The sequence below is a fragment of the Coturnix japonica genome, chromosome Z, assembly GCF_001577835.2.
Source record: "Coturnix japonica isolate 7356 chromosome Z, Coturnix japonica 2.1, whole genome shotgun sequence".
NCBI lineage: Eukaryota > Metazoa > Chordata > Aves > Galliformes > Phasianidae > Coturnix > Coturnix japonica.
In genome coordinates this window covers 51434067-51459937 of record NC_029547.1, presented here as the reverse complement: position 1 = coordinate 51459937, position 25871 = coordinate 51434067, and the positions used below count along the sequence as shown (strand labels likewise).

The 25871-nt window shown below is 37.9% G+C and overlaps 1 protein-coding gene across 1 annotated transcript in view; it reads right to left on the bottom strand.

The window, feature by feature from the left end:
• MCTP1 (multiple C2 and transmembrane domain containing 1) overlaps window positions 1-25871 on the bottom strand; it is a 240760-nt gene that overhangs the window by 14724 nt on the left and 200165 nt on the right. The window contains exon 15 of the mRNA XM_032441507.1: window positions 18973-19026. Within this exon, the coding sequence (XP_032297398.1) occupies window positions 18973-19026 (54 nt within the window). The remainder of the gene's footprint in view (window positions 1-18972; window positions 19027-25871) is intronic.

Genomic DNA, 25871 nt, shown 5'->3' with positions numbered 1-25871 from the left:
ATGAATACAGAAGAGGTCCATATTAACTGACACACCATTTCACTGAAGGGCCATCTAGTGGGAAGAAACAAAAACATGAATTTTCACAGCATTATAACTTTTTTGGCTAATGCCTTTACTTGTGGTAACAAATTAAACAATGTCAATCAATGGCGTGCCTATCTTGACTTTAGTTTGGTTGGAAGCTTAACAGATTAAGTGATGGTAACTTTCCAGCACCTACAGAGAAACTGCTTGCTGAAGGGTCCCTCTGCTTCCCTGCTAAGAGAAGAGCCAGTAACCTCCAAGGGCCCTCCCCAGCTCTGCAAGAAGCAGTGCCAGGAGAGGCACTAGTAGGGCTACAGCTACTCAAGAATGGAAAATAATACAAATATGGCACAAAAATATCACTCTGTACACAGCTGATGCGGCCTACCACAGGTGGCTGCTCCCCCCCTTTTGTGGGCTCCTTCCCCCACCCCACTATTTCAGTGGGACAGACACCTCCCACCAGAAGGCCTGCTGCAGACATGCACCCACAGCATTGTAGATCTGAGGGCTTGCTGCAGATGGACAAGAGCCTGGGAGGGAACACAAACTGATCCAATGAAAATTCAAGGCCACTGGGTGGGAGAAGTGGGGTTGGGTTTGACAGAGCTGCTGTTGTTAGGGACTGACTGGACATTTGTTGGTTAGCCATAAACAAGTGCCTTTTGTACCCCCTGTTTTTCTTGATTAGTTTTCCTTTTCCCACTTCTTTTATATATTAATCTCAACCGATCATTTTTCTCACTTTTGGCTTTCCAGGTCCAAAATGCCTTTCTTAAGGAAGTGGATCCAGACAAGAAAAATGCCTCATGCTCAGATAAGACAGAGTAGGTTATCCAAAATCTTGCATTCAAAACATTAATCTGCAGCAATCAAGTCAGAAATACTAACATTATTCATAGGAGTTGAATGTTTAAAGAAAATCATCTTGGAAGTCGTTTGAGACTGGATCCTACATTTGTGATTGTAATGCCGACTGAAAGAACCGCAAGCACTCAAAAGCAAAAAACACAATACAATCATCATGTTATTAGCCCCATTTCAGCTCAAGGCAAATCCTGACATGTCCAGATCAACAACTATGAAATAATGTCCCAAAGATAGAATAGACACATACACATTTCAAATAGTAGCTACAATTATTCAAGAAATCTATCAAATATTAATAAATTGTAAAAAGACTTCCAAAAAATACTGCTTATTTAATACAAATCTCCTGCATAAAAGTTCAAGCTGCGCTTTTGGAAAATTACTTAATGCAGAAAAACAGTTTGGCATTTGAGGCAAAACAATTTAAAAAAGAAGAAAAGAGCAGCATCTGGAAAATTTCCTTGTAAATATTCTGGGTATACAGTGAGCAAGGAGAGATGTCTAAACTGCAGATTCCATATTCTTTTGGAAGAAACTCCAGAGACAAGTCTGATAAGACTTCACTGCTTTTTTTTTTTTATTATTATTATTCCCCCAGTAAAACTAACTTTTGTAGCTAAACCAAAAGGATTGACTTTGCACTGTATGTATATAACTGTTAATTTACAATAAAAAAACTACTATTCACAGCTACTTGCTTGTCTTTCGTCAACTCAATTTAATTTTGAGAAATTAATAATGCTTAGTTGAAAAGATAATGAACAGGGAAACTGTAGGAAGAATACAAGGGAAAGCAAACTACTGTTAAAATTACATACAACATTTAGATGATTAATGTAATGTTAGAATAATAACTGAATAAAGTAAATGGCCTGAAAATCAGAAGTCTTCTATTCTTCAGGCAATATTAACATGACCACTGAGTACTCATGACATAGAAGCTATACTAGATCACATATAATGTTGTTTACACAAAATTTTACAAACAAAGCAGAAAAAAAAGCTGAGATATCTAATTTACAGAAGATGAAAAATAGGCGTTTAATGAAATTTATGAGCTTTCCTAGAGAAACAAATAAACAAAGTACTTTAACCAGTCACCCTAACCCATGAATTTCCCCTGATGACATTTTTTTTTTCCTCATCGTCTCCTAACTTGCACACTCCGCGTTTGGAAACTAAGAAGTGTCAAGATCTGCAGATACTCAAAACATGGGGAGCTGGGAGGAGAAGGGCTAGGAAATCTGCTGGGAATAATAAGTTTGACAGCAAACCTACAAATCATTGTAGTTTAACATTTCAGATGAAGTATCAAGCAAACAAATGGAGAAGTGAGCAAAAGGGGCACTCGGCAGCATTTAGCACGTGAAAGACTGAAGGAAGAGTTGGCATTTAAAACATGATGCGTCCCTGTTGGAATTGGACCCTTTTCAACATGGGCTTCCTTTTAGGGAAGAAAACAGAATGCTGAAAAGAGACTGGGAGAGCATCTCCCTCCAAAATCCCTGATCCCTTCCTGCCATTTTCACAGATGCCAGAAATCCATGTAGGATGACATCAGCTTCAAAGCTTCACTGGCACCAACTGATCAGAGGTGGATGTGAGTATGATGCCATTATCTCCTGCTTTCCTGATTCTGCCTTTGCCATCTAACTAACTGTGTTAGAACATGCACGGACCCTAAAAAGGCACAGTCTGTTTAGAATAACCCATTTTATTCCCATAGTCCTTTCCAGCAGGGAAGACTAATTAGGCCTCCAAGAAACCCATTAACTCTTCACTTTAGTACCACTCACAAAAGAAACAATCAGTAGCCAAATGCACTAGATTGCAAGAACTCAACAACAGCTCTCATCTTCAACTTTCAGCAGTTTCTGGATTATTCACTGTCTAGTAAACAAAGTTTAAATTCTTTTCAGCCCTGGTTGCAGGCTTAGATGGGTACATCTGCAGTCCAACAGCAGCAGGGAATAAAGCTCCTGCTGTATAATGTTTTTTTTTCTCATGTGTGCCTGCTTTCCATAGATTTCATTATTTCTCCTGGATCTGCACTCATTGTCAGATCTGGGGCACAGATATACTAAGTAAACAGGGAGAAGAGTTGTGAAATTTTTATCGTCATTGAAACAACTGGCTGGGAGGATATACTGCATTCAACATTTTCCAAAGAAAACAAGAAAGAGAGTAGATGTCACTGCTCCTGAAAAAGCTCGACACTGTTCCATCCTGACAACTTGAATTTAAACACACAAGCATTTCAGGTATTTAGGCTTTGTGGCATATCAGTGAGCAAACAGACCACAACAAGCACCTGCAATGGATTAAACCGCTTCTGTAAAGTGTCTCATTTGTGTTGGATGATACTTAGGAGACTACACTAATGTTATTTCCAATTATACATGTGGATGGACTGTTTGCACACACTGTTGCAGAGCAATCAGCAGTGAATACACAAACAGAAAAGCAATGGAAGGTCAAGCAGACACTTAGACAACCCCAGACAGTTTTCAGGCATAGGGAGAATTGTGGTTTACTGGACAGCTCCTTCTTCCTAACAGCTGTTAATGGCTTTTCCTTCCATAAGCCTGTCCTCATTCTGAACCTAGGAAAGCTTTAAGCACTGTTGTGAGTAGTTAAACCATTTTACCTGAAGTTTCTTCAGAGCCTCTGGACAAACAGCACTCAGTCTCCCATAATTTGATGCTGTCCATTTTGCTGATTCATTGTATAACTTCTTTTACTATCACTCTTGTTTTGAAGCAGATTCTGTCACAGTCTGTATGAAAACCCCTGCAAGCTCTCCCATGAGGAATACAGATGTAAGAAATAAGGAGTGGGGCTTAAATTCAAGGTCCCCACACAGGCTGTTCTTCAAGTGCCATACACAGGGCTGTCTGAAGCTTTAAAATTATTTGTGACAGATTTCTTTAAACTTGAAAGCATGTAAAACCAGTGCAATTAATACTGGGAAAGCAAATAATAAGTTACACTGTTCTCAAAAGAAATCTTTCAAAGTGCTCCTAAAGGAAATAGGATATTAAAGTAATGAAGCCGGGAGAAAGAGCATACATATTTCAAAAGATTAATAGTGAACCATCATAAAATTTGATACCTGACCTGGTGTTATTTAATATATTTATTAATTCACATCAAAAAGAAGGAAGGTTGAACTGCCAAATTTATAGGTGACAGGATTACTTACGGAGGTAATGTCAAATTTCTGAGGAATATAACCAACTTAAATGGATGAGTAACAAAAATGATTTAACTTTACCTAATTCCATTATATAGCACAATGATATAATCTCAGCTGAAATACTGAATTCAAGTTTAAAAACAAACAACGATAGAAAATCAGATCCAGAAAAAATAAGAGAAATCATAAGAATTCTGTGAAGAAAAATAAGACAATAAGTAACAGAAAGTACTATTAGATTTTAATCTAAGCAGAAGATGAATGAATGCATCAAGACTTTCAAAACAATGAATGGTTTAGAGAAAGGAAATTGGGACTCATTTATTCTCACAAGGTAATAGTGAGAAATGTTCGATGAACTTGATAGGCAGCAGAGGTAAACTGATATAAGTAAAATTTCTATTCATACAATGCAAAATTTACTGGTGGAACTCACTGCCAAAGCAGCACTAATAGGAAGAGCTTAACAAAACTAACAGCAGAATTAAGAATACAGACATTTAATCGGAAAATGTCTATGAAGAAGATTATCAGCATAGCATGTAGAACAACTTCTCATCATTTTAGACAAAAATACAATACAGTTAAAAACTCTGATGGAACTCATATAGACTTTGAGAGAGACTGGAGAGTTGAAGTCATCATGAAAATTAAGTATGTAGTATGCATACATGAGCTGAAACCTTTCCTGTTTATTACTGAATTACTGTACCTTTGTTAAAAGATCTCAAACAAACATGTAATATAAATACAATTAAACAATGGATAGAATTATGGAAGTACTGACACTGTAGCCAAGAACAAATACTGAGAAATATTATGTAGTCTGCTGCTTTCTAAACGGGACTGCACAGATACAAACAACAAAAACTCTCCCGCTTTTTCATTTTCTATGGACAGTGAAAACAGAACTTCCAAAGCCTGTCTGAACAAATGGAGTCACATAGTTGCTTTTCAGCCACAGCTCTGCTGTCTAGAAGGAGAAATAAAAATAAAAAGAAATACAACAAAACCACCTTCAAATTCTACCTTTCCTATCTCAGAAGAATAAACACTCTTATCATGATTTTATTTTTTATTTTTTATTTTTTAAAATATATATATTTTTTCACAATTATGAAAATTAGAGCTATGAGAAGGTTTGGCATAGTCATGATTATAACATTATTCACTGATATCAATAGTTAGGTCATAACAGTTATTTTATGTCTCTTTCTCTTGAAGTCTGCCAACACATGCTTTGAAACAGATTAATTTTTATTACATGCTTGTACAACAGCATGTATGAAAACATATATTTAAGATCTCCAGCACACTCAGGGTGGAGGGGAAATCAGAATATCTTCAACACAATCTCAAGCTAAAAATCACCTGAGAACCTCTGCTTTGTTTATAAAAGCACAGTTTCCTTAGAGCTTGCTTAATTTTTGCTTCCAGGGCTTATAAATCAGCTCTTATCAGTCAGTAGTGCCCCAGATATTCAGTAGGATATTATTCCTCATGCTCTGAACAGAGCTGTACTCCCACCACAACCCCCAGCAGCTTTGGCAAAGTCAGTACTCAGAACTTACAGCTCTTTCACAGCATTGTGCTGTTTGGTCTCAGCCTAGTTAAGTCAGTGAAGTTAGTACCAGATAGGTACTATCTCTCAGGAAAGTAGTATAAAAAGGCAGCTACCTTCTTCACAGCTGGTGATTATTATTATTTTTAGACTTTCATTCACATGAGTTTTAATGACTTTCCTAACCTGGTTCCCTTGTTCTGTTCTTAGCTGTATTTTGCACATGCATAAACACCCCATTATGTATGATGCACCATTTTATAAAGCACTGCATCACTGCATGCATCGCAGCTTCAAGAGGGATGAGATCAGTGGCAAGAGGCTATTTATTATTTTATAGTCTTTCACATGCTCATTGTTTCCCCAACTTCTTTATATGCCTTTAATGTGTCTGAAAATGTTTGCTAAATCCAATCAAGGTGGTGTGTCGAGCTTCCCCTCCCACATCTTCTATAATATTACAGAGAAAATTAGAAGTATAGTGTACAGAAAGAAATTTATTCTCATTAGGGGAAAGACCCAAACTATTAATCTGAAATATTATTAGGAAACTATCTTTCAGTCTCAATCCAGTCCTCAATTTTCATAATTGTTACTATAAATGTTACTCTCAATAAACATTTAAAAAAGCTCAGCCACCATTTAGGTGGTTTTAAAGAGAGATCTATATCTGTAAAACAGTAGTGATAACTAAATGCTACTAATTATTTATAGTTTAAAGTGAAGGCAATTTAGCATATCTAAGCACAGCTCCAGTTTCCTTTTTGAGTAGCAGAAGAATTGTACATAGAGAAAAGGAGGGTGAAGGAAGAAAATAAATAATTTGGAAGTATAAAAACGTGTCACTACTAACAGAATGTAACCTGTTTAATGTACCTGGCTTTATAATCTTGTGCCAGGGCTTGGCTACACGTCTGCAAAACACAACTGTCCTTACATTGTCTGGTTAGGATGTAGCTCTGAAGCTACATTTGTACTGGCTCAGAAGAAATGCATGATGATGGGATTGTATCAGCATCTCCAAAAGGATGGAATAACACTGCATGATGAGGTGGTAGAGTGATGCTGTAGTGTTCCATATACCTGGCTAACCTTTATATACATGACAGAGAAGGAAAAGCAGGATATTAGTAAAGCATGACTTTAATACTATTTCTTTCTGTTTCGTTTTGTCCTTGAGGAAAGAAACCCTTTTTTGCTTGCGGGAAGGCATAACAAACCTTGTCATTGTAAATTACCTTACAAGTTTCAAGAAAAGGAATGCTGAAATAAGAACTCAGAGACTTTAATTTTCTGTGGGGTGTAATCTCACAGATTTCAGACTCTAATTTTACCTTTCAGTACCTTTTTAAAAGAAAACATAATATATTCTGAACATTATTCATGTTCGGATTGTGGAAATGAACTCTTCCAACCTACCTCCTAGGCCTCCTTCCTTTCTCTTCCTATGAAATTAACAGGAGGTGTAGAAACCATCCTGGATGTTCAAACCCTGATACTGACTTTGGGAATCATTTCAATCAAAAATATTTAGCATGCTTTCAAATGGAAGTGCAGATTTCTAGCACAATTCTGACAGGGGAAATTGGGATGGTAAACATGAATGGTAAAGCTTGTTATTTATAAACAGTCTGAGGCTTTAAATTAAAATTCCTCCATTTTACAATGGGCAGTAGACACAGTATATGTAGTAATCACTGATATCAGTGGTCCCAAGGGTTAGTCAAGTACCCTCTGAGTTTCTCTGCCTGAACGTGAGAATAAACCTGCCTGTTTGGCCACTTTTTTCTCTGAGTGTGCTCTGTCACTTACAGAGAATAGGAGATTAAAACAGTAGTAATTATCAGAATCAATTTCCTCTTCAGTTTATAACACACTTTTATCTTTCATTGCTCTCTTAATTTGCCATGACTGTTGGAAAACAAATGTTACTGGAATGAACAGTAAGATCGTTAGATATTTCCCTTAACAGTCTAAGGATTACTTTCATGTATTACCCCAAAACAGTCTTTAGAAATGCCTCCTGATTAGTTTTTAAGTGCTGTTTCTGGTTGATGAAACCTTTTCTAATGAATGTCCGATATATGATAGACTTTAAACAATTCATTCCAATTCCCTCCTTATGCACTCTGGATATATTTTTTCCCTGCCATTCTTTTTTTCAAGTTGTGGAAATCTCTTTTTAATCTTTTAACCTTGTGAATGTGAACCCTTTTTTGCTCTCCTTTACTCTTTGCATAAAAAGTCCTAATGGTGCTTACAATCAGGTTCTGGAAAATTCTTCTTCTGTTTGTTTTTAGTTAGTTAGTCTGTTTTTTGTTCACTTGGTCACAAATTCCAGTCTGCTGTGTGCTTATTTCCTTAGACATGATTTGCCCAAATCACACCTATGCTTTTAAAATGCTTTACAAATACGGAGCTCAACAGACAATTTGCTAGTGAATTCTTCATTGTGCTCATTAAGTGAAACACAACAGATGACATAGCCATATTCCTTCTTTTCTGCTCCCTCCCTTCCCTGTATGTTTTCATCTTACTAACTTGCCCCATGTTTTCTTGAAGAGTTTTTATATAGTTCTACTCCTTATTAATCAATAATTTCTTAAAATGATGGATACTTCTGATGAATCACAGAATGAACAAAAATCATAGAAATTCACAGGCCTCCCCAGAGTCTTACAGTATGCTGAGCCAACACCTGGAAAGATGTAGGAGAAGGAATGCTTAATGGAAAGATAAGAGACGTTACTCTCTTTACTCCAGCTCAGAATACACAAACAGTCCTCTGAATGTTACAAACATGTGAAATAACATTCTAAACATCTTAGAATTTAGAAGAGAACAAACAAAAACCTTTGCAAAACATTCCTATGCACTTGAGGTACTTTCAGTAATACTTGTTAATGGCCTAGGAACAATATTAAAACTTTTTCCCCCCGAATCTTTAAAACTCCATAGATTCTGCCTCTCTGGGGTGACATCTGAGCCCCTTTTCAAAATGACAATTTGAAGATGCAGTACATGTTGGACTTTCCCTGTATAACTCTTCCTGTAGGCTCGCACAGTTCTCTGACTATACCAGTAGAGAAAGCCACATAGAGTTGGATTACTAGAAAAGATACTTATCAGGGAATTGTTTTGTGGGAGGCCTTGGATCTGTGGGCTAGAAAGCCACTCTGCATGACTGAATTTTGTGATAAGTCATATGAAAGGAGATCGGGTAAACACTAATGTGAATCAATAATTTATAGTTTCTTTGTTCTTGTAGGGAGAGAGAGGTTGCAGACCCCTCCCTATGAGCTATCACCTAAAACCTCTCAGTTCCTCTAAGTGCAATCCATTTCTGCAACAGCAGATGTGTAAGTAAAAGAACTGAAATGCTTGAGTTTCGGAGCATGAAGAGTCACGTAAAGAGGACAAAGACAGCCCAAGGGGCCTGAGTTAGCTTGGTGCCTCGAGTTTCTTCCCTCAAGCACCAGTAATTACATTTCTGATTAGATTATTTTGAAAAACACCTGCAATCATGTTTGAATACAATTGTTGGTAAACTACTAAAGTTCCTCTCCACGGTCTGTGGAGAGGTCTGTGCCTTTGCAAACTAACAAAAAAACAATATGCGGCTGTGTTTTGAACACTTGAAGTCCATTTTCAAATAAGCAGACAACGTTCCACTTGGAAAAAAAATACATCAGCACTTGCAGGAAATGCTGGTTCCATATTTATGCTCTTGGGCTTCAAAAGTCAGCATAAAACTTAAAACACAACAACAACAAAACACCAAAACCAACCAGCCAACCAACCAAACATGGTATTAGGACACATTCCCTGATAAATCAATAGAACATGAGAAAGATGATTGAGAAGGACTGCTCAGCATAACAAATTGTTTAAGAAATTATTTAGTAACAATGTGGCTCTTGGGCTCCATTATAGGAAGTAACTTTTGATAAAACACCTTTAAGCTTTCCCTGAATAGATAATAAAAGCTTAGTTTTTCACAGACTGTCCAGAAACCACAACAATTATTATGTCAACTATTTCTTTATCAAAATGCATGGCTGTATGTTATACTAAAGAATAAACAGATGAGTAAACTGTTTTTTGATCTTCACTATGTGCTACATATTGATCTAAGATACTGAGGCAGTGTTTGTTCTTTGAGAGTGGAAAGGAGCAGAGCAGGCACTTCTAGAATAATCATGAAAATGTTTTGGTGCGCTTACACATATTCCCAATTCACCCCCAAAGTTTTAAACAACCCATTGAGGAATCAGTCTCCTACACAGCAGCAGAGAATGCATGCTGGAGGATGTATCCTTATTCCATCCCTACTGATAATTAAAATGCTAACCAAGCAATAATTGAAGACCAATAATGACCTTCTTCCATAGCTGAATTTAAATTATTGCTAAGACAACATATTAAAGAAATAACAAAACACAGCTGTATATGCTAAAGGCAAGAGGAACTGAAACACTTTTTAGTATGAAATACCAAGAAAGCACATCTGTTGAGCAAATGATCTAAAGTTACTATTTCTGATTAAAAGAAAGCTTTAGATGGTGTTTTGACTTTTTCACAGAGTTAAAGAAAAACAGAAAGCAATACTTTTTTGACAAAACGCTTCTGTGTTACTTAGATGCCATTAGGTATCTGTTAAATTACATTAATGAGCGGTGTCTATTTTGCCTTTCTAAGCTTGTTAGTCTTTAGAACAAAAACAGTTCGCTAACACAAAATCCATTTTTTCCCATTTTGGACTATGTTACTTTAGCACTCAAGCAAAATAACAAAGCATAATAAGGAAAAGAAAGCAGTAGCAAAAAGGAAAAGGACAATACTTGCTAATATTTATTAGCAATTTATCTTATATACTTTTTGAAATGAGTGAAAATAATCCAGAAGCATTCTTCAGCTCAATTACTTACAAATAACTTATCTATCTGCAGAATCAAGTAAGTCTGTCAGTTGCGCAAGTTTATTTTTCCATGTGCTATCTCAAGATAAGCCGGTCTGTAATATTAGATTTCCACTGACATAATTGTGCATGAACTCTGATCTGATTTAGTATTACATGGTGCAAAAGGTGCCACATTTTTTTTACTGTAGCCCATTAGAAAAGGAAAGGAATTGCCTGCGTATGAAATCTGAGGAGTCTGATTGAAAGACTGTGAGACTCTGAGGTCAACTCAGTGGAAAAGTAACTTGCTCAACTACCCCAGGCACTAAGCACAGTGACAAGCAAACCGAATACCTGGTATAGTTACTCAGCTAGACAATCAATAAAAACATTGCATTATCAGACTGCTACAGCTGTATTTTAACCTATCGTATTACCTCATCTGTTCCCAGAACAGTCAAACATACGTTTGCTGATCATGCAGATAACACAGATGCCATTCCAGTCCTTAAGTCACACTTAATGCTAATCCAGAGTGGTAAAACAACCATTTATTACTTTTCCATATGCCATAAATTCTAATTTTCAACTCTGTCTAAACGGTACACTAAAGGCTGTATTCAAAGCATTACAAAGATAATAATGTCAGCCACTCCAAAATTAGGCCATATGAGATTGAGGCTGGCTCTGGACATGCCCATGCAACCAGCCTTTGCTCCCCAGAGTGCACCTGCCCAAGGCCTATGGTCACTCCCTGTCTCCTCTTGCCATTCCTTGTGGCATCCTTGCCCACTTGCTATCACAGCACATCCTGCTCCTGGCCCATGTTGTCTGTGTTTTGTTTGTTTTTGTGTGTCATGTCTCCTTTCTATCCCAGCTCCTGCTGCTGAAGGCTCTTCACACAGAGCTGCACCCACAAGGTTCACACCTGAGCACATCTTCACAGAAATCTTGGAGAACCCAAACAAGAGGCAGGTCAACCAGTCAGGAAAGTACTGGGTCCAGTTAGACTCAACACCAGGCCACAGCAGCCATGGCGGGGCCTGGTCCACCTGAGGGATGCTCTAAAGCAATCCAGACTCTTCATACATGCCCCTAAATTGCACATGCAGAGTCACAGTTTCACAGGAATCAGGAAAGTCTCATCCTTCAAATTATAGTCACCTATCTGCCAGGCTATTTTCAAGCCTCTGCTAGCCATGGTCCTAGATTTCAACATAAAAATGTATTTTTTTCACACTGAAAAAGCAGTATCTTCTTCCCCACACTAATGTTTTGAAATCTACAGAGCTGTTTTAATGGAAAGTCCCCATGTTTAAAGAATTGGTTGGCAAGGTTTATTATGCTGAAATAAGAGTTCTTGAAAATGTGGTGCACATCTGATCTCAAAAGACACCAAAACCAAGAAGCAACAGAAATGAAGCACCAAAGGGCTGCTTTATCCTCCATCCTCCAAAAATGGAGGAAGAGATGCAGGATGGAAGAATGGACAGAACCCTTCTTCTGCAGGGAAGCTGTCTGACCTCTCAGTACTCAAATACACCTTTTATTCTTTTTTTTTTTTTTTTTTTCCCTCTAAAAAGATGAACATATTGCAAGGCATTAGAGCAGACTCCTAGTAGAAGAACTCCAGTGGGAAGGTCTCCAGACAGGCAGTCAAATAATGTCTGTCACTGGGAGCTGTATGTCCATGAGCATCTTCTGGGATGAATGGAAAACACTGCCCTTTTCTGAATGGAAGCATATCTGAAGGTTTCTAAAGCAGATGACCACAGAAATTCATTTAGTGATCAACTGTCCATAACTAAACTGCCATACCTTTGCATCTTTTATAGTAGGAATCAGTAAATGTATAAATTCTTATCTCCAAAAGTAAGACTAAAGCCAATTACATGCTTCATTTGTCCTCAAGCTTTATTTATGCCCAATTTACCTGTTTCTCTGCCACAGACTGCTCCCTGTGATTCTATGTTTGCAAACTCTGCTGCATACTGCCAACTTTGTCCTTCTGTATCACACTCATCTGGGAGAAGGTTTGCACTTAGATTCTTTGGGATAAGGATGCCCGTTTCATTTTGCCAGGATTATACTTCCTGGATGATCTACTCAGCACACCCTTCACTGATCCATACATCAACATTAAGAAAACAATGAAAAATCTACTGATACATTCATATGTCAATCTGCACACAAAATATATTCAGATTATTTGCAAAAATCTGCAATTTATTTTCCCCAAATCCTGTATCTGTCTGCAATATCTGACCAACAGTCCTGCCAGATTTTTGTAGCTCACATTGAACTTTTTCTTACAAGCATTTCAGTGAGAAAAAAAAGCACCTGTTGGCTTTAAAGGCAGATTTTCAGCTGGGTTATATGAAATTTTTGGTTGTGTTGTGCTGTAACTTTCAGCTGCAAATTGCATCTGAAAACGTAGACTGTGACATGCTATCCCTTTTGCAGAGAGACACATTGCTGGCCATCAACATCTTCTGCCACTCCTTCATTTACTCTCAGGCGTGCTGTGTCAGGCACTCATCCCACTACAAGGGACAGGGTCCACACAGCATTCACACTAATACATCTCAATCCATCTCTTTTACCAGGCTTTCAAATTTTTATCTCACCCATTACTATCTCTGCCTTCTGTGGGACTTGGATGAAGACCTGTTCTGTACCATGCACAGTATGTTTGGCTGTAGAACAAGTTCAAGAATTATTTCTCTAAAACAGGCATTTAAGTCTTCTCTTTGGAAGGATAAAGTGGAAGACTACAAGTAAACCTAATGTAGTATCCAGGGGGCTGACAAATACTCAAGTATAGGAGATAGAAAGGCTTTCCTGCAGTTGCAGCTGGTTTGTGACAGTGGCTTAAACCTTCATCTCATGACTCTGCATGGAAAATTACATTAAAAAAATACATTAGAGAATGGGAAATGCCCTGTTCTCCCTGCATTTGAAGTAGTATGGCAAATGAATGCCTTTGCAGCTAAGGAGCCAGACAGCCCGCACGACAATAAAGCTTTGGCTCTTCCCTGAGTCAGTGAGAAGACCCTACAGATGCCTTTCCTACACTTCATTTCATACAGACACTTTTCGAAGAAATTGGTAAAATCAAACCTTTGCCTAGTTTCAAACACTTTAAATTGGCTTAGTTATGTTAAGGAGTAATACTAAGGCTAGAGGAAAAACGTAGGACAAAACTATGTCACATTCTGAAACAGCTAACATAATTAAGACATATTCTTCATTTGATTTAATAATTTATTGAATTATACTTGTATTACTTAATAAATGAAGAACATTACCCACACTACATTAGTCACAGGTGAAAAAAACTCACATACATGGAGGAGTGTAATTCACTCAATGGTTTATAGACTCACAGTCCTCCAGAGACAATTTCACACACCTTGGGCACCAAACTTTAAAGACAAATTTCAGGTTCTGATCTCATTAATTTGTTTTACTTCACTAATTTTGATAGCTCTGCAAGACTACACTGGGAGAAGCAGCCTGATCGTGCTAAAACTGAATCTGTGAGAAGGCTTTCAGTCATTTATTTGCAAAGGTGCACACTCTGATCACAAAGTGCATTTGATGTCCTTGTCCTGAATAGGATGAATTTGATTTTTGGGAAAGTGCCTGTGTGAAAGGTCCACATGACATAAGGTACATGCAGGCTATGCTAGGTCCATGGCTGAGAAGTGGGATGACTGAAAGATCAGAAAATAAAATCAGCTGATATTCCAGTTCATGCCCTGACGAAGCCTATCTATTATCCCTCCTACTACATACAACCATGACACAAACATCACAATCCTTACCAGTGCCTCTCTGTGAATAACTAAACGGAGCTGAAACAAACTGCACTAATAACCTGTGACTTTTGCTGCAGCTACTTATTTTTCAGACTGCTAAGTTTTAGGTTTGTTTCATAAGTACTGACTATCTACCAAAGTTTTCAGAGGACTGAAGTTTCATATGCCATTACAGTTTGAGTGGAAACTTTTAAAATTTCAGTATTTACAGTCAGTGTTTGTATGTTACATGAATGCATCACTCTAATGGTGGAATAAAATTACAGCTTAACACATGTACTCATTTGTTACGTTTTGGAATTTTCTCTTGTTACTTCATTCACTACCTTTTCCTTTATTGTTTTCCCTCTATTTATTTTATGGGAACTGACTACAATAAACTGCAGTCTTATTTTTTATAGAATATAGTATCTGCTATAGTGCAGTTACCTATTTTTCATGGCCTACTCATGGTAAAAAATGCAGGACATGGTTTATGAATGCATCTTGTCTTGAAAACAAGGCTGTTACCTCTTGTTGAAGATGATTACAAGTTTTAGCAAGACTCTGAGTCAACTGATTTTCATTACAAAAGTTTCCAGTGATCTTGAAGCATAAGAACATTGACTGAGAACTGCAAAGAATTATTGAAAGAACAGAAGCCAAAAGAGAGAATAGCTGAAAGTGCAGGTGATTTGTATATTTTGTGTTCCTAATATATTGTTGCTGTCAATAAAATGCTATAATAGGATTGTGCTCATATCGTGAGTCCTCTTCCACTAAAATCTGCAATAGTAGTGTCTCTTGCTGGATCAGTTCTGTGGCCTGCTGTGTGCTTCCCACACAATGACGAGCTGAAATTCTTTCTGAACATCTGAAACCTTATGTGGAACTTTTTCAAAGAATGAATTTACAAGAAAAACATACCTGAACTTCAAAAATGATGAACTAAAATCTATATTATATACATAGATTATGCCCATTGACCACTACATTATTATCATAGCATTGTTCTAAAATCTTTCTGGCAGATTGTTAATAACATGACTTCAAGTAATTCAACTGACCCCTATTTGTTAAGGTAGTGTGTAAGCCAGTGTTTGGAAGGGAACCAAAAAGTAAGGAGAGGAGAAAGAAATCTGATTAAGCTGTAAATTTGTGGTTTGCACAGGTTGAGCAAGCCGTATAGAACATGTGGAATAAAGAATCCAGTGCAGTTTCTTGGAAACTAATATTAAACCTATGACAAATGCCTGAGCCAAACAAATCTCAGTTCATAAACACGTTATGTGACAAAAAAAACAAAATGAGAAAAAGAGTATTCCACCTTAAACACTGCTTTGTAACTGATATAGCAAGAAGTATACTATCCATTTTTAATTAGTCTTATTGAGACTGAAGATGAAAGTTAATATCCCCCAGTTAAAAACACATCCTATGACCTTAAATTAACAATACTGTCTAAGTTAATTGCAGCAGAGGGTTTAAAAAAAAAAAAAAAAAAAGTTAATAAAATCCAGAATATTAGAATGAGACTAAGCAAATAGCGTGGTAAGTCCATATCTACCCTGTCAAACTCCTCTCAACAATACACACACACTACCACTGGTAAAACACATTACTTTAACTAATCACATGCATTCCAGTATGTATCATCCTCAGTTTATTACTTCCATAGCTGTGCAATTTGGAGTATCAAGCGATAGTCTTCCGTTGCATGTCCCACAACCTACATCAGCATGTGCTCACATGGACCTCATCAAGTAGCTGAGGAGCTGCCCTTTCACTGTGAGCAAATGACTAATAGCTAAGCTGGCTCTAAAGAAAGACACTTTTCATAATCACCCAACAATCTGCTAAGTGAAAACATATGGATAGGCTTAGGTAGAGCTTGCCAGGGGTCTTTGCTGAATGGAAAACAGGTGCTCCAGTTCTGTGCCATGTAATACCCCATTTACCGTTAAGTACAAAGGTTACAGGACTAATAACTGCCTCGTGATAATCAGGGAAAGCTAAGACACTAGCCGTGATCAAACATCTGGGACGTATTTTACATACTGGCAACATACACTTCATTTTCAATTAAAGTGAGGCTTTGGCACATTTATTAATCTTCTTACTTTTATCAGATCAGAAGACTCATTTACTTGACTTTTCTATTTTACCATATGAAGAAACAGAGAAATAATAAAAGCCAAAGGTCACTACCAGCTGGTGTTACATGCGTGCTTGTTTCCTCACAAAATTTTGTTCTTCACACAGCTTCAGGTAAAATTCAGATAAAAATTAAAATACTATGAAATGGTGCTCCTTACATTTTGACAGAAGGATGCAAAAGAACCAGAAGTAGTTGACAGGTCATGTTTGAGTGTACCACAAAGGAAAAGCCACTCCGACACACAACTAACCACAGAAAGCTCAGTCTGAATGATATGCTTATGCTTTATAGTCTAGTCCAGTGCTAAATAATGCCCACTGTGAGGACTGCTGAATATACATGGAAGTCCACATATTTTTAAGAAGTGTAATTTTCTGCTCATACAGCATATTCAGTTATGAGAACTCAAAATGTTTGCAGTAATGGAGACAGATTTGAATTCACAAAAATATTCCTAAGCACCTTCTGTGTAGAAAGACACTTCTTAAATATTCAATAAAAAGGCTCAGTGAATGCACATGGCAATGCAAGTACTTACTTACTTTTATTCAGTGTTGGTAACTGCATCTAGAAATACTGCTGTCACTTTGAGGAAGCTAAATACTTGATCATGACCCTGAAACCTTGAATGGTATTTCCAACTGCGTATGCCTGTATGGCATCTGCTAATAGCCACAAAACTGGATGGGTGTGCTAGTGAGAGGGGGCTTGCCCCCACACTCACCACCCTCTCTTAAGGAGTTTTTTTAGCTATTTCCAAAACAACTAGGCTGTAACTACTCAGGCTGACTCAAACTACAGAAGCAGTCAAGCATTATTCTTTGTGAACTAATCACAGTTATTTAAAATATCCAGGAATACACATACTGCTGGGACAGTACTTTTGCACTAGCTCTAATAATAAAGCAGGAGCAAACAGAAGAAAATGGCCTCAAATGGATGGCAGATCAGTGTTTATCAGAAGAGAAATGATGATTCAAAGCCAGCATGTTGAGTTAAAATACAAGCCCTACACAGCTACATGGCTGACCTTTGCAATAAATCATAGATTTTATTGCCAGAAGTGCATGCTCATATCATTTAGTGTTAAAAACCATCACCTACATGTTTTGTAAAAGAAGGTTTTGTTGCTGCAGTGTTTGCCAATTCTGAAATGATGTAGCTAACGATTTAAGTGATGTATAGAAGAATTTCACATATCTTTCTGTCAATTGTTAAATGTTTGAGCTGGCAACAGAATGAGGAAAGTACTTTTTTTTTTTTTTATCATCTCTCAGATCTTAGGTGTTAGCTAACAGAAAAAATAATCATTCAGGGGATTAACTAATCAAAGTGAATTTTCTGACATTTCAAATGCTGCTGCCAGCATATGAATTCTTACAGTGGTATATAACTGTACATCTCAACTAGAAACAAAGGTCAAGGGCATAAATTAAGATACACTATTTTTCCCTCCACTCAAAATAAATAAATTTTTAAAAAATCATGGTTTTCTATAACAGAAGTGGGGAAACATCTTTGAAGGACAATAACATCTGTATTTTAATTTAGAGTGCTTGTAAAATTATAGTTTGTTGTTTTATTTTTCTTTCCTTTTCTTTCACAAATATCATCTTACTAGTATTAAAATACCAGAAACAACAGGACTATCTGCGCCGTACTTGTTTCATCAGAAAGGTGTCCTGCCAGCACTAGCCATTGCTTCCATGGTGCAAGGTCATTCTAATTTCTTCTCTCCGTTTTCCCCCTCTCCCTGGGGGACAACCAATCCAAGCAGTCCCATAGCTTGGCTCAATAAGATGTGGAAACGAGCTGTTATTTACTGTGGCTGCAATCCTCAACACAACCAGCAGCCTCCAAAGTGAACCACGTTTCCTCAAATAGCCAAATGATCTGCAATAGTTTCCCAGCTTGCTGGGCCACAACTCCAACTTCAAATCAAATGGACGCCTATGAGAATTGTGATTATTTAAATGTCATACAGAGTGCAAAACATTTCAGCCATTCTTCTACCAAGCAATCCTTTGAAAATTATAGATGTCAATATCCTGTCTTTAACCAGTATGGAGTTGCTATTTTTATACCACTTTTCCCCTAAAGCGCAGCCCTATTTGTAATACTCAAGACAGGACAAATTTTTGTCCTTCAAAAACAGTTGTCACTGCAGTTATCTTCACAAGAGCTATCAAGTTCCAGACAAGCTGAATTATTTTTGTTCCTGGCAGAAAAAATATTTGACCCAGCTTTGGACCAAATAAAAAAAAAACAAAAACAACAAAACAGGATTTATAGTCCTCTATCCTTTCCTGCAACACACAGTAGCATTGTTAGGATGATAAACAGCTCTGTCCAATTTTCTGGACTAAAACACTTCAACTCCTTTTTTAACTGTCTGTAAAAACAGTGTCATGTCTAAATTCTCCCATCCCCAGGTACCCAAGTGCTAGGAAAGATAATTACCTTGTCATCTCTGTCATCCTCTTCTTCCTCGTCCTCTAGCATGTCCTCCACTACCTGCAGACAGAAACAGTAGTAGTTGTCATGATTTAAAAAGGAAGAGTTTTGTTCTGTCAATTCTAAACCTTTTGTAGATGAAAACTTTATTAACATTTGAAATAAATGCACAGAAGGAAAATGTACAACTAGGAAAATACACTTCATCTAGAGACCGAAATTTGGGAAAGTGTTGTAGCGTTAACTGACATACATTAGGGAATTGCATACTGAAAACCTTTCCTGTACAAAATGCTTGCTTGACAATTTAAGTATTTAAAAGCTAGCTCAAAATTCAGTGCATGATAGTTTTAACTAAAGGAATCCTTTGTCATCTCCGCTGGTGGCTGTACAGTACACACATGCTCATTTTAATTTACTGTTACCTAGAGAAACATGCAACATTTCTAATAGAATTTATAGTATACATCAAGAGATTTTTGGAGGATAAAAATCCAGGAATAAATTCATATTAACTTGTTTCCTTATGATCTACAAAATGACATATACCATGTGTCCTATTATTTCTATATTTCTTAATAGCAATTTTATACAATCTGTGCATCTAACTTTCTGCACATTAATCACTAACTAGTTGCCACATGTATACATTATGTATTTTTCAATTTAAAAGTGGAGAAGGTTCTAATTAAATTGGCATTCTTTCATATCGGAAAAGGATGTGGCTACTTACATAATAACTTCTATGTAAATATTAATTGTAATGTAAGAACAGACATAATGAAGCTCAGTAAAGATGCACCTAGCCCAACGTCATATAGGTGCTTAAAAAAAACACTACACATTATAAAACATTAAAAAAAGCAAAATAAAAATTCACTGGTATGAAACCTTACTCCTTTGGTCTGTGTTACAGATTGGTCACCATCTGAAACAACCATTTATTTTGTCACAAAGTAAATGACAAATAGCTTTACTGTACTTGTCATTTAGGGTAACACATTACAACTGTAACTCCCTAATCTCCCCAGAAAGACAGCAGTGAGTGTATTCTCAGTAGATCCGTACCCATATCCAATAACTAAAGGACCTGAATATGATCAAAGAGCCAAACTCGGAAATAGAAAAACAGAAAAATTTGGGAACGAGAATGAGAAAAAAACATACACCAGAGGCCTTTCTCTGGGTAAGCTCAACTGTCATGAAGATTCCAGGTAATCATGAAAACTCTGCTCATGGCAAGAAGTGGGAACCAGGAGATCTTTAAGGTCTTTCCAGCAGCTCTATTAAAGAAAGAGGATCAGAGGCAGGAACCAGAGAGCTCAGGACAGTGACAGGTGAGTTGAACCTTTCAACACCAAGATAGGCAAGGGTTGAGAACATGCTTTTGAAATGCTTACTAGCTACTGCTTGGCTCAGTGTACCATTTTATGGACCTCATCTGGAGGTGCCACAGACCCCATTTCATGGACCTTGCTGTGGACAAAAAGGCATTTTCAGTTTCCCATGAACCTGCCTTAACAACCTGCTCCTCTGTAGCTTACTGTTGTCTTCCTGGTGGTGTTCCAATTGCTCGTGGAGATCAGCTTTAACTACACCTACTAAATAAAACAAATCCATCCTAAAACTCCTAACACGGATAGTTTCAGAGACTCAGTTTAGAAAGCATCTCTGGAAATGCTTGCATCAATTCTAGTGAGGAACTGGTGAACTGAGAGGATAAAAACAAACTCTTAAGGGCTACAATGGGATGGAAACCCTTTTACCACACAGAGAGGTCAGTAATTACATCATTAAGTGACTAAAGCCCAGATTCAGATATTGTCTATGCCTGGAGCTGACTAACCTCACTAGGTCTCTTACATTTTTAACATCAAGATTCCCCAGACACTTAAATATCTGTTTAAATGTATATCCAGAATTTCCTTGTCTTGCCAGAGGAATGTCTACATCTGATTAGTGTTAAAGTTAACTCGGAGACAAGTAGTTGAATTGGACACCTCTAGAGCTGTTGCAAATGATGGCATCTCACTGAGATCACTTACACAACAATAATCATTCCAAATTATCCAGATAATAATACTTCAAAGTCTTTTTTTTTTTTTTTTTTTTTTTTTTTTCTTTTCTTCCTCATCTAATGATTTTAAAGTACTTTAAAAGCTTCTACATAGTGGCAAAATCTTAAATTTTTCAAAGGACATAGATAGTCCTTTGAAATCCCTGAAACCCAGGACTGAACCCAGATTTTTATCTTAAGCATTCCATTTCTTAATTCAAAAGTCACTACCAATCTGTGTACTTGTTCTAGGTCAGTCAAACCATCAATTACATTCAGCTTTAGAGTACTGAAATATCTGGAAATGAAAACAGAATTCAGTTACTGTAGTGAAATAAAGTAACAGTGTTCTCAAGCCCAGACTCTTTAATGTAAATGAAGCTTAGTTTATGCTTTCACTTTTCTTGAAATTCTAAAGAAGAGATAAGGAAAACAACACCACGTGAATATTCAGACAATATGGTCAGAATAATACAATCCATTAAAGCCCCATAACAATGTTTTTTCAGAATTTTCACAAAAATTGAAGCAGGAATAGTAGATTCTTCATAATTATTAGACATATGAAGAATTAGTGAATATATGCTGAAGCCTTATAAAAGCTGTTTACTGAAGAATGAGGCTGCAACCAGGAAACAACAAAATATCCAAGGAACTTTGCATCCCTTCAGAAGGTGTTGAAGGGGTCAGGAACACAAGTGATGTTCTCCACAATCCTCCCAGTGGGAGACAGGGATCTGAGCAGGATGAGCACCAATCAGTTGAATGACTCTTCTAGGAAGGCACTGCATCCAAAAACATAGCTGAAGTGCCTCTGTACCAATGCACACAGCATGGGAAATAAGCAAGGGGAGCTGGAAACTGGTGCACTTGGAAAACTTTGATCTTATTGCCATCACAGAAACATGGTGGGATGATTCACATAACTGGAACACCACCATTGAGGGCTATAAGCTTTTTAGAAGGGATAGGATGGGTAGGTGAGTTGCTCTCGATGTAAAGGACTGGATAGACTACAAGAAGGTCCTTCAGAGAAACAGTCAGGAATGGGTGGACAGCCTACAAGTTAAAGTTAGGGATGACACCAATAAAGGACAGAAGTGGTCAGGGTCTACTACAGGCCACCTGACCAAGAGGAGTCTGTTGATGAGGCCTTCCTGTGTCAGCTACATGCTCACAGGCTTTTATTCTCAACAGATATCCGCTGGCAAGACAGTATGGTGAGCTACAGGTGATCCTGCACAATCCTGGAGCCCATTGGCAATAACTTTCTGGTTCAAGTATTGGACAGACCAACCAGAGGTGAAGTGTTGCTGGACCTGGTGCTCACCAATGTAGAGGAGATCATTAAAGACTTTAAGACTGGAGGCAGCCTGGGCTGCAGTGACCATACCATGGTTGAGTTCATGATCTCAAGGAACACGGGCCTGGCAAAGAGTAGAGTCAGGATCCTGAACTTCAGGACAGCAAACTTCAGGCTGCTTAAGGAATTGTTGGATGAGATCTCCTGGGAAGAAGTCCTTGGATTACAGGAGTGGAACAAAGTTAGCTTCTCTTTAAAGATGCCCTTCTGAGAGTGTAAGAGGTCTCCATCCTTCAGAATAAGAATGCGGGTGGGGGAGGCAGGAAACTTGCTTGGCAAGGACCTGCTGGTCAAACTGAGGGAAAAGAAGGGCAAGTACAGACAGTGGAAGCAAGGGTGTGCAATCTGGAAAGAATACAGGGATGCTCTACAGACTTGAAGAGATGGGATTAGGAAATCCAAGGTGCAGATGGAACTGAACTTGACAGGAGATGTTAAATACAACAAGAAGGGATTCTACAGGTACATAGGTAGAATAGACAGGCCAAATAGAGCATACTCTCTTTGCTTAGTAAGAAAGGAGAACTGGATACAGCAGGCATGGAGAAGGCTGAGGAACCCAGTGAGTTCTTTGCCTCAGTCTTCACTGGCAGCCTCATATCTCTGAACCTCAACCTCTAGGTGGAAAATGGGGGAGCAAACTTCCCGCTGTGCAAAGGTGGAGAAAGTCCAAGCCCTGCTCATGAGACTGAAAGAGTACATCCATGCAACAGGATGACATATAACCCAGGGTCCTAAGGAAGATGGCCAGTGTGGTTGCTGAGTCACTTGTCATCATATCCAAAAAGTCGTGGCTGTCATGTGAGGTCCCTGTGGACTGAAAAAAAATGAAACACCATTCCCATTTGCCAAAAAAAAAAAAAAAAAAAAAAAAAAAAAAAAAAGGAAGATCACAGAACATATTCTCCTGGGAGAGAAGATAAGGCATCACTGGGTGATCTGTGACAACCAGCATGGGTTCACCAAGGGATAGATGGTTGTGTCTGAACAAACCGGTGGATTTCAATGATGGAGTGACAGAATCGGTGGACAAAGGGAAGACAACTGATGTCATCAACCTGGACTTCTGCAAGGCTCTTAGCATGGTCCCCCACAACATCCTTATCTCTAAATTGTAGAGATAGGGTGGCTATTTGGTGAATAAGAAGTTGGTTGGAAGGTTGCAGCCAGAGGGTTGTGGTCAGAAGCTCTACACCCAGGTGGAGCTGGTGATGAGCAATGTCTCCCCATGGTTCTGTCCTAAGACATGTACTCTTTAACTTCTTTATCAATTACATAGAAATGGGATTGAGTGCACTTGCAGCAAGTTTGCTGATGACACCAAGCTCAACACTGTCATTCATAAAGCAGAAGGAAGGGATGCCATCCAAAGGGACCTTAATAGACTTGAATGGTGGGTCCTTGTGAAACAAATGACTTTCAACAAAAGAAAGTGCAAAGATTTTTACTTGGTTTAAGGTAATCCCAGATACGTGAAAAAACTGGGAGAAAACTCCTTGAGAGTAGCCTTGCTGAGAAGGACTTAGGGGTCCTAGTGCTGGAAAACTTTACATGAGCCAATAGCAGATGCTTGCAGCCTGGAAGACCAACGGTATCATAGGTTCCATCAGAAGAGAAGCGGCAGCAGGGAGAAGAAGGTGATTGCCCTCTTCTGCTTTTCCCATGTGAGGACCCAGCTGGAGTACTGCATTCAAGTCTGGGGCCTCCAACATGGGAAAAATTTTGGAGAGGGTCCAGAGGAGGGCAATAAAGATGATCAGAGGACTGGAGCACCTCTCTTATGAAGACAGGCTGAAGGAACTGGTTTGTTCAGTCCAGAGAAGGCTGCAAGGAGACGTCACTGCAACCTTCCAGTATTTCAAGGGAGTTTATAAACTGAAGGAAATCAACTTTTTAAAAGGGTGGATTGTAACAGGACAAGTGGGAAGTGGTATTAAACTAAAAGAAGGGAGATTTAGATTAAATGTCAGGCAGAAATTTTTTACTGAGAGTGGTGAGGTGCTGGCACAGTCTGCCCAGAGAACTTATGGATGCCAACCCCTGGAGGTGTTTAAGGACAAGCTAGCTGTGTTCCTGCACAATCTGATCTAGTAATTTATCTAGCAGCTGGCAGCCCTGACTGTGGTACATGGGTTGGAACTTGATGATGCTTGAGTTCCCTTCCAACTCAAGCAACTCTATGACACAATGGATTTTTTTTCCCCTTTGATAGTGGCTTCTTGCTATTCAAATAAAGCATGAATGTGCTTCTTTGGTTTGAAGCAACATAGTGGTTACTCAGATCTCTATGTATACCCTGGGGAGGTATAATGGAGAGGAGAAGGGAATAGAAGGAGAGGGAGGCAGAACAGGAAAAAGCATATGAAGATAAAATGAAACATTTGAGTTATTTTATTAAAAGTTCTATGGCAAAAATCTTAGATTGTCCCTAGAACGCTCACTCTAAATTATGCCTTCTGATAGCTTGCTTGAAATCAAGTAGTATTAATCAAACAAAGGAAGGGCACTGGGGAAATCAGAAAGATCTAATGCAAGCAGTTAAAAGTGACATGACCTTCTGTAATGTCACTTGTCACAGACTTATATGCCGCATAGTGGTAGAAGGTCTTAAAAGAACCTAATTCTTGTACTGTTCTTTGAATGTAATACTAATACAGATGACATTTTAAAAAACACACGTACATGTCCTTAAATATGGCATGTCAGCTACTTCACAAACAGTAAGCAGATGTTGTTTAAACATAGCAAAATGAGATTGTTTCTGTGCAAAACAGACCTTCTGAAAACAGATTAATCACAAAAAGCAGTCTGATTCCTACATGCTGCATTTCCTATTGACCCATTCCCACCTTCTTTCAAGTAAAAGAGCTTTGTCTATAAATACTTTATAATTTGTACTTCATGCAAGATTACAGGAACACTTATTCTGTCAAAGCAGCAACTATGTGCAGTTTTTTTGAATAAGGTTACCACGAGGCAGCATAAATACTATATTTGCATCATAGAAAATGCCCAAATATCTATGAACTAGAATGCTGTCTTCTTAGTTAGTTGACAATTAACTGCAACTTGCACTTATTCTAAAAATGATCTGCTGCCTTGCAAACAATACTAGATTCATGAGAAAGTAATCTGTTGCAACTTCCAACATCAACACCTGCAAAGCATGCTTGCATTCTAGTTATTCAGAAGCATCTTGAATCAAAAATCAATGATTGCAGAGAACTTTACAATACCTCTTTAAAATGGTTTGTGGAAAAGTGGCACATTGAAACTCAAGAACACTTTTAATGAAAGGCCTTACTCTCTCATTACCAGCCTGCTGTTTCTCACTGCAAACAGCAAGTCACTTCATGAACTGTCTCCTGTTCTAATTTCTTTGGCTAATCCAACAACATGAAGTACACAACAATCTGTGCCACTAGAACTTCCTTAGATTTGGTTATATCTTACTTGATTTAGTGCTTCAAACATAGTTGGCTTAAA